At 45.6% G+C, this 10,000-nt stretch overlaps 1 protein-coding gene across 1 annotated transcript in view; it reads right to left on the reverse strand.

Annotated features, from left to right (window-relative positions):
• The window catches only part of chrng (cholinergic receptor, nicotinic, gamma), a 9,964-nt gene extending 1,554 nt beyond the window's left edge, over positions 1-8,410 (reverse strand). Inside the window, exons 1-11 of the mRNA XM_063192943.1 lie at positions 8,389-8,410; positions 7,493-7,635; positions 6,826-6,870; positions 4,970-5,091; positions 4,628-4,783; positions 3,010-3,107; positions 2,213-2,413; positions 1,821-1,935; positions 1,300-1,414; positions 681-900; positions 93-226 (exon numbers count right to left, since the gene is read on the reverse strand). Coding sequence (XP_063049013.1) covers positions 93-226; positions 681-900; positions 1,300-1,414; positions 1,821-1,935; positions 2,213-2,413; positions 3,010-3,107; positions 4,628-4,783; positions 4,970-5,091; positions 6,826-6,870; positions 7,493-7,635; positions 8,389-8,410 — 1,371 coding nt within the window. The remainder of the gene's footprint in view (positions 1-92; positions 227-680; positions 901-1,299; positions 1,415-1,820; positions 1,936-2,212; positions 2,414-3,009; positions 3,108-4,627; positions 4,784-4,969; positions 5,092-6,825; positions 6,871-7,492; positions 7,636-8,388) is intronic.
• Between the last annotated feature and the right edge of the window lie 1,590 nt (positions 8,411-10,000).

Consider the following 10,000-nt stretch of genomic DNA (forward strand, 5'->3'; position numbering starts at 1 on the left):
TGCAGCCCCGATTGCCTTGAAAGTGATCAGTCTGCGCCCTTGACAGGGTTCCATTATGAGGGTGTGTGTTCTGTTTGGTGTCCATGACTTACGTTCTGGAAGTCGCTCTGTTGCCTAGCGCTCTCGGTGATGTGTTTGCAGGCCGCTACGCACTCCTGGACCTCGACCGAGGCCTTTGCCAGGCTGGCCCCGATCGCTTGCGCCGTCCCCTCCTCCAGCCCATTCTCTAGGGGGGGTCAAAGGTCAACAGGTCGCAAATATTTAACCCCTCGGGGGAACGTTACGAGGCCATGATGAAGTCAGCGTTGTGGGGTGCGCATGCATTGGTCCTTTTTCAGCCTCAAGAGGTAAATGGTGCAGTGAAAAGAGTTGTGTGTATGGTGCACGAGTGTGTGAGTGTGTGTGTGTGTGCACAGAGAGAGAGAGAGAGAGAGAGAGAGAGAGAGAGAGAGAGAGAGAGAGAGAGAGAGAGAGAGACTTTTAAAACGACAGAGAGAGAGAGAGAGAGAGAGAGAGAGAGAGATAGAGAGAGAGAGACAGAGAGAGACAGAGAGAGAGAGAGAGAGACAGAGAGAGAGCGTGAGAAAGAGAGAGAGAGAGAGAGTTTGAGAGAGAGAGAGAGAGAGTGTGAGAAAGAGAAAGAGAGAGACAGAGAGAGAGAGAGAGAGAGAGAGACTCACGAATCTTCTGTAGTGCGGTGGCCATGAGGCCGTCTCTCTTCTTGAGCCGGTTGAACATGAGCTCGGAGCGCGCAGTCCGCAGCATGTATTCGTCCGCCTTGGCTATGAGGCCGACGGAGCTGCGGCGGCGCCGGGCAAACGGGAACCCGTTAGCGACGTCTTTGGGGGCCCACGGCTGCATGTGCATCCGCATCACCCGCGGCAGGTAGTTCAGAAGCACCTGCAGGAAGTAGAAGGAAGAGGGGCATGCTTCATTAGTTTATTTTACATTACATTACATTACATTACACTTACACTACACTACAGGAGTAGGTTGGAAATCCAAAGGCACTCATACAGAAACGTTAAAAGATTTGATAATAAAGGCTAGATGATGTTTAATCAAATATTAACAGCCAGTTTTTATTTGATCAAACATCATCTAGCCTTATTGTTTAAGCTTTTTAACTTTTCTGGAAGAGTGCCTTTGGATTTTTCATCTTACGTGTCTTAAAACTTTGAGGTGAGCATTTCTTTGTTAATTCTCCCAGTAAAGCGTAAATATTTAATTATTTCTGGTTCTAATACACATGATCATTTTGTTATGCCTGTCTGATTCAGATTTCAGGTTACGCCATACCTTTCTGACTCTGTCGGTCATGCTGTGTGTGTTGGGGGTCCTCAGTGAAACGTTGAGCACTAACACAGCGTTCATAACTACAATAGTGGTGACCACCATCACAAACATCAAATACCTAAAGGGGAACAGGAAGGAACCTGGGTCATTATTTCTGCTATACATTCCACCAATGTTCATTGGCCATTGAATAGCATGCAGTCTGAAAACATAACAAACTTCCAAAGAAAAACACTTTTCTTGCTGGGATAAGTCAAATATTGCTCATCTGGATAGAGTAAGATTACGCTGCACATTAACAATATACCGTATAAGCTTTATCCACCTTATCGGTTACAATGGCAGTGCCTTTACTATTTGGGTAGCAGTTGCTGTGCTTAATCATTCAGGAAGGCTACAGGTAGCCTAACACGACCTAGCAGGCTGGAAATCGTGTGATAGAATAAGTTGCTTTGAACATTGTGAAACATTGAGTGGTAAAATAAGTTTCTTTGGACATTGTGAAACATTTCGACTGGTCTCACTTTCCGATGAGTGGCACAGCCTGGGATGTTTCTGGAACTTTCTTGGCAATGAGGAAGAGGAAGACGGTTTGTGCCAGCAGGATGGCGATGGACATGGTGCACTTCTGGCCTCCAGCTGAACATGGAAGCAGGATGAAAAATTAAGTATCAATCAATCAATCAATCAATCAATCAATCAATCAGCCACTCAGTAAATAGTACATTTATCACAGCTGCACCAAGTGCTTCATCTTATAGATAAAACTATTAATACATCAAAACATTGATACACACACCCATTCCAACATTGGCAATGAGTGCAGGGTATACAAGACAAAAAGAAAGTTGGGAAACACTGTATGTAATGCGTCATCATAAGAACTCAAACTCCACATATTTGCTCTTCTTTGTACCTTTTGCTGGCAGGAAGTAGACCAGCAGGCCCAGAGAGGAGAAGAGCACGCAGGGCACGATGATGTTGATGATGTAGAAGAGCGGCTTCCTCTGGATGACCAGGAAGAAGACCAGCTCCTGGTAGTCCAGCTCGTCGCGGCTGCTGTACTCGTTGATGACCTTCTTCGCCGGCCGGTGCTTGATCACCCACTCGCCATTCTCTAGGCAAGAGAAACATTCAGTTCACATTCAGTGTGTGTGTGTGTGTGTGTGTGTGTGTGTGTGTGTGTGTGTGTGTGTGTGTGTGTGTGTGTGTGTGTGTGTGTGTGTGTGTGTGCGCGCGCGCGCGCGCGTGTGTGAGTGTGAGTGTGCAGGCAAGGGTTGGGAAATAGATGGAAATAGAAGCTAGAGGCTAGCTAGCAGGTTAACGGGAACAATAGGTGGTTTCCACTAGTCCACTGGTAGATAGACAATGGTGCAGAGCATTCAATGCAGTACCTTTCCTTACATACCAGGGCTTGATGTTCACCAGCCACTGTGGATATTGGTTTTAGCAAGTCACTAGCCATTTAGTCTTTTGCTATCCACAGTTTAGTTGTTAGTTTTTAAAATATATACATATATCTTGCATTTAAATACAACAAATTGATGCATCTACTGTGATTTGCAACTATTGTGACCAAAGCGGCTAGTGACACTGAAATTGTTACTAGCCTCAGCCAAGTTTTACCAGCATTTGGCCCTTTTTCGGGTGCCAATGTCAAACCCTGATACACACATACACCAAATTCCATAGCTGTGGAGTAGAGTCGTTTACCTGTGAATGCCTGTGGATCAATTTCCACCCACTCCATGGTGACGTTGTCTTCAGACATGAGAAGCAGGTTGATCTCATTTGCACTGTATGTCTGGGACCTGAGCGGCAGATACAGGAATTAAGAAATCAAGGCATGATCATAAACAATAAACAAATAAAAAGCATAAATCAAGTTCTGCTGGACACAAGAATGGCCTTGGGGTCTGAGGTTTTCAAAAAGAGGCATAGCCTACTGAATGATTTTAAAAAAATGATTATTGCACATGATTATTGACATGTGTTGACCACTACATGCAAGGAGCAGCCTTTTTTGAAAAAAAAAACAACAACAACAACAACAAAAAACTGTATATACCACACGATTGCGCCACAATTCATTAAGCGTGAACCCTGTGCTTGCTCCCTCCCTTGCTCCCTCCCTCCCTTGCAAGCCTAGCCTGGTTCCTACCAGACCTCAGTGTGTGTGCTCTGGAGCCCCCTGGTGGCACTCCAAACACACACATCGGTCTGGGAGCATGTGGCAGGATTCAATTTCTGGACTCAAAAAATAATGCCAAGCATTTATCACTTCAATATCACTGGCAGCTCACATTGAGGAGTCACAGGTCATATTATAGATCATATTGACGCTTTAGAGATCAACAGAAAATGGTTTTGAAAAAATGTGTTGATATTGAAGCAATAAATGCTGCGATGATTTTTTTGACTATAGAAATGGAATCCTGCTACATGCTCCCAGACCTAGTAGTGGAGCTCACAAAGCTGTGCGGAACTACAGGTCGGGCAAGAGCCAGGCAATTGCAAGCCTACTACACAATTCTACCTGGTTGGTGGGGGGCAATCTGATCTAGCCAATGGGTGTAAATATACTATGTATGACCCACTGGTGGATCAAAACGTTGTCATTTGTATAAAGAAATGAAGTTTATACGTATATTTGGAGCTCATGCCCAGTGTGCAGACCACATCATCACACACTGTCGACCACTTCTGTCTGGCACCTGGATAATTGTTTTGTGGATGTGCGCACCCCAACCTCCAAACGCCATTGTAAACATATGAAGAGTTCAGATGCAAACCCCCCTAAGTGCCTTTTCAGAAAATAATCTTAATTCATTTTTATTTAATACAAAGCTTTCAAAATTGCATTTTTAAATTTTGTATTTATGTAATATAACTATTTATATGCATTATCAAGTACATGAATGTGCACCAAAGCAACAGCAAGGTTCTCTAAAAATATAGAAGTGCAGGTCTTCAGAAATGGAGTTAGGGGCTTTTTCATCTGAACTCTTCATATGTATCTCAGAGAGTCTAAGCCCCTATGAGACCATTCAGTAATCGATTGCCACATCATTACAGTTCCAGACCTGGTTTCAATGGAATTGAGTGAAATACTTGGGGTCAAATGCACTCGTAATGACACCATTCAATCGTTAAATCATCATTACATCATTAAATCACTTTATAAAATTACAAATTACTAATAAACGATACTGAATTACAGTAACTTGAGCTCATGTAGACTTTCTTCTCCATCTCTATGGTTTACATTGCAGTACCTACACTATGGTAATTATTACATTTCACACGGCAGGGAAATCAGAGGTGTCCATACCTGAAGACCATGGTACAGTTCTGCCAATCGAAAGGGAAGTAGTTGACCCGGATGGGGCAGGAGCTCCTGTAGATGGCTGGCGGGATCCAGCTGACACAGCCGTCGGGGTCGATCAGGGCGTTCACGTACAGTGTCACCTCAAACTTGCCATCAAGACTGCAGAGCACAGGTGCATTTTACATTACATTTGGCGCTTTCTAACCAAAGCGACTTACAATCGAGGACATAATAAATTACTTCTTAACTTCCTTTGTAGTATAGACCCCTGTAGGCCAACAACACCCTGGACCATTCATTCAGAGAGTGTTGCACAGGATGTGGACTGCAGTATCTTTGACTCACTTGTTTTCTAGGCCAACGTCAGGCAGCCAGATGTCTTTGGAAGGGATGCGCATGCGCGTGATGTTCCGGTATGTCTCATACTGCGACTTGTTGTCCCACCTCAGACGGTAGTCACACCATTGCTGACCAGGGAAACAAAAACACTTTGAGTGGTATTGCCGCAAGTATGGCCTAATGCAGGGGTGGGGAACATACGTATGTCTCGAGGGACGTCTTATCCGGCCCCTGACATAATTTTAATGTTATGCAGTTTCACATGAAATATGACATGTTTTGTAAAGAAAGCAACAGTTTGATTGAAGAGTGAGTGTTTGTGTGCGTGCGTGTGTGCGTGTGTGTGTGTGTGTGTGTGTGTGCGTGCGTGTGTGCGTGTGTGTGTGTGTGTGTGTGTGCATGTGTTTGTGTGCATGTGTGCATGTGTGCATACATGTGTCTTGGAAGGCCCAATCTCAATTTACCCCTTGGCCCTACCCCTTACCCCTCCCTTCCGTTTTGTGTAGGGGTAGTGGTATCCCAATAGTCGTTAAGGCAGAGGGGTAGGGGTAAGGGGGAGGGCTTTGTAGCCCTAAAAAAGGAGGGGTTCGGACAGGCAGACTCCGTTTGGAGGAGTAAGGGGTAGGGGTAGGGGTAGGAGTAGGGGTAGAAAAATACAAATGGGATTGGCCCGAAGTCTCATGGAAAAAGTCGCTCCTACTGTATATGCTGATATTCAATATTTCAGATGACAGTCTTTCCTTCATGTGAGAGACTAAAGAGATGGGTAATCAACTGGGGCGCTGTTTTGGACTTAATTCTTTTCAACATGGACCAACTGACACTTCTGAATTACTTTAAAGGGACACTGTGTGAGATGTTTAGTTGTTTATTTCCAGAATTCATGCTGCCCATTCACTAATGTTACCTTTTTCATGAATACTTACCACCACCATCAAATTCTAAGTATTTATTATGACTGGAAAAATTGCACTTTTCATACATGAAAAGGGGGATCTTCTCCATGGTCCGCCATTTTGAATTTCCAAAAATAGCAATTTTTAGCAGCAAAAATGACTGTACTTGGACCATACTAGAAAATATTTGTTTATTACTTAGTAAACTTTCATGTAAAGATCAAATTTGGCAATAGGCAGCCCAGTTTCAATGAGCAGCATAGTTGCACTACCTTTTTTGACCATTTCCTGCACAGTGTCCCTTTAAGAAACACTGCTCCAGGTGTTTGTTTTTTTCATGCATGCGTAATGAGAGGTGAGTAATCCCGGTTGAAGAGTATGTCCTGTTAATTGTGGATATCCACCTTATTACCATGCCCTCTAACCCCCTGATAAGCACCCTAAGCCAGTGGTGTAGTCTACTTTTTATGGTGGGTATACTGTATATTTGAGCATTTTTTGAAGTGGGTATACTGTATATATTTTTGCTATTCAAAGTAATGGATCAATCAATTTTAAGTGGGTATACTGAAGTCCCTGAAATTTAGAAGTGGGTATACTCTGTATACCTGCGTTCTACGTAGACTACACCACTGCCCTAAGCCCACTAACACGTAGCCCCTTAATACGCGCTGTAACTCCAGTGGCACGCTGTAATAGCCATTGAAATGTAACTACCACAGCACTACAATACTATGACACAACACAGGCCCTTTAGTAATGCACCACGACTTGGTCATTACCATACTAGTAACAACAAATTTATAAAGCCGCGTCTTAAGGGGTTAAATCATTTTTGTTGTCTGTTATTATTTCATCATGGCTATCAAATAATAACAGACAACAAAAAGCATTTTACGTGTGCAGGCTTCTCACTCTGGATTACCCACCTCTTTATGTAATTGTGCAACATTTCTAGCGGTTTACCATCTCAATCCAGACGTTTGTTGTAAGTTCCTCCTCTTTTTCATTCTGTGGATGAATAAATTATAATTCTAGTCAATAACAAATAAATAAATAAAGAATATAATGGTCATATAATATGAATAATAATCCTTGTCAATTGTTCATCTTGGAGCAGGCTTCAATTTTAAATACTCTGAAAGACTGATGGTGCTTGCTCAAATGTTCAACTCAGTCTTTTCCAGAAAAGTAGCTGCACCTTGCATATCTTGTGTTTTTATTGCACAAACACGTGTCGGCGTGTGCCTTCTTCAGTGTTCACACAAGAAAAAAAAGATGATTTAAAAGGTACAGCCTCTTTTTCTGGAAAAGAATAAGTAGTAGTCCTCTCAGCTGAGCTGGAAACAGTAACCACAGGCTCACGTCGCACACACACACACACACACAGACACACACACACACACACACACACACACACACACACACAGCACACACACACCCTCCACACACACCACACACGCACGCACACACGCACACGCACACACACACACACACACACACACACACACACACACACACACACACACACACATACACACACACACACACACACACACACACACACACACACACACACACACACACACACACACACACACACACACACACACACACACTACTGTGTGGGTACCAGAGAGATGAGATTGGTGAGTGTCATCTTGAGTTTGACATCAATGATGTTTTCGTATCTCTCTGCAGGCCGGATGGTCTTGTTGTAGCCTTTCATCAAGTCCCGGTAGAGAGCCCCCTCCAGATTGGCACCCAGGGCTCCTCCTGATGATGACAAGACATCATTAGATAGACAACAGACATCAGACACAGTAGATACACACATCATTAGATAGGCCACACAGACAACAGACACACAGACAGACGCATGCACGCACACGTGTGGACACGCAAACACATACACGCATGCGTACACACACTGTACACACTCACACACGCATGCATGCGTAGTGCGTACACATACACATGCACGCACACACACACACACACACACACACACACACACACACACACACACACACACACACACACACACACACACACACACACACACACACACACACACACACACACACACACACACACACACACACACACACACAAAGACACACACACCCACACACACACACACACACACACACACACACACACACAATCTTTCAAGTTCTCATGCACACACATTCTCGTGTCCCATGTGATAACTATCGAGATCTGTAGTGTCCAACAAAAGTCCCACAGAAGTAATCAGAACAACCATCAATATTACATAGAATGCTTTTAAAGGTAATTGCGTGATGGCATCCAACTCAAAAGGTCCAAAACAACAATTTTCTTCTGGACAGTTGGTGTTTTGATCATATGTTTTCTTGTCTGATGATCAGGGAAGGAGCTATGGGGGGCATGCCCCTGGCCCCAGTGCTTCCCTGTATTGATGGTGGGGGCCCTATTGTGACATTGGCAGACCATATGGAGTGTGTTGCCCTGGGGCCCTAATTGTTCCGCCATTGCTGATGATACTTCTGGTCTCTGATGCTATCATAACAACTAACAACAAAGCATGGGATCTACCACTGCGGTGTAAACAGGGCCAGATTAAGATGACCCAGGGCCCCTAGGCTACAGGTTGCTGTGGGGCCCCAGGACGGCAAATTTACATAGTGTCATAATTAGGAGCTAGGAATTAAGGATGACATGTCTACCAACTGTGGGGAGTATTAAATCAATTCAAACCTGCACTCAACACGACAGAGGAATTTTACAATAGTGTGTCGTGTCACAATTCTGCACTTTTTCAATTTTGGCCAATAAGGGGCCCCCTGACAGGTGGGGGCCATAGCCTCCAACCATATCTAGCCTGTGCATTAATCCGGCCCTGGCTGGCAATGGCAAGGTTATGTAACTCCCAGCAGAGAACAGGCAAGGAAATTGCCACTCCAATGCCTCCGCAATGCCTTCCCGTAATAAGAGTCCCACATGTGCGTTCTCGGTCTGCGGTAGTGATTTTATCGGCAGTGGCGACACCTCATTAGTGCAAGGCTGGACTGGGACCAGAAAAAAAGGGCCAGGTATTTAAGCTGAGCTGACAGGAGGAGACAAGTGGGTCAGTTGTCCCAGGCCAAGGGAGAGAGGGGGCCCAGAAGTAGGTCCTCATTACATTGAATGTATTGGATGTGGGGCCCTGTCAGATGAATTTATCCTTGGCCTGGAAAAACCTGTGTTCATGGGTGCATGACACGACACAACCCAACCCTCACACCACTATACTGAAGATGGACCAACAGGCCACCACCTCCGAATTGGGGGCAAAAAAGCAGCAACAACAACAACAACAACAACAACAACAGCAACAACAACAACAACAACAACAACAACAACAGCAACAACAACAACAACAACAACAACAATAAACAGTACTGTCTCTTGATTTGAGGACTGTCAGCTCACTGTTCTGCGGTACGTTTGGCTTCCACAACACATCCTTCACACATCCTGCCTCTCTGCCTCTGCCTCCTCCCCCTCAGCCTTCTGCCCCTCTACCCCGTTACACCTCAGCCTTCTGCCCCTCTACCCCTCTGCCTTCTGCCCTGTTACCCCTCTACCCCTCTGCATTCTACCCCTCTACCCCTCTACCCCTCTACCCCTCTACCCCTCTACCCCTCTGCCTTCTGCCCCTCAACCTTCTGCCCCTCTACCCCTCTGCCTTCTGCCCCTCAGCCTTCTGCCTTCTGCCCCGTTACCCCTCAGCCTTCTGCCCCTCAGCCTTCTGCCTTCTGCCCCGTTACCCCTCAACCTTCTGCCTTCTGCCCCTCAGCCTTCTGCCCCTCTACCCCGTTTCCCCTCTGCCTTCTGCCCTCTACCCCTCTGCCTTCTGCCCCATTACACCTCAACCTTCTGCCCCTCTACCCCTCTACCTTCTGCCCCTCTGCCCCTCTACCCCACAGCCTTCTGCCCCTCTACCCCTCTGCCCCGTTACACCTCAGCCTTCTGCCCCAGTGCCTTCTGCCCTCTACCTTCTGCCCCGTTACACCTTCTGCCCCTCTGCCCCTCTGCCCCGTTACCCCTCAGCCTTCTGCCCCTCTGCCCCAGCGCCACCAAAGGCAACTGCAGTCAGCCACCAAGATCCTCACTG

This window comes from Engraulis encrasicolus, unplaced genomic scaffold (genome assembly GCF_034702125.1).
Source record: "Engraulis encrasicolus isolate BLACKSEA-1 unplaced genomic scaffold, IST_EnEncr_1.0 scaffold_27_np1212, whole genome shotgun sequence".
NCBI classification, from domain to species: Eukaryota; Metazoa; Chordata; class Actinopteri; order Clupeiformes; family Engraulidae; genus Engraulis; species Engraulis encrasicolus.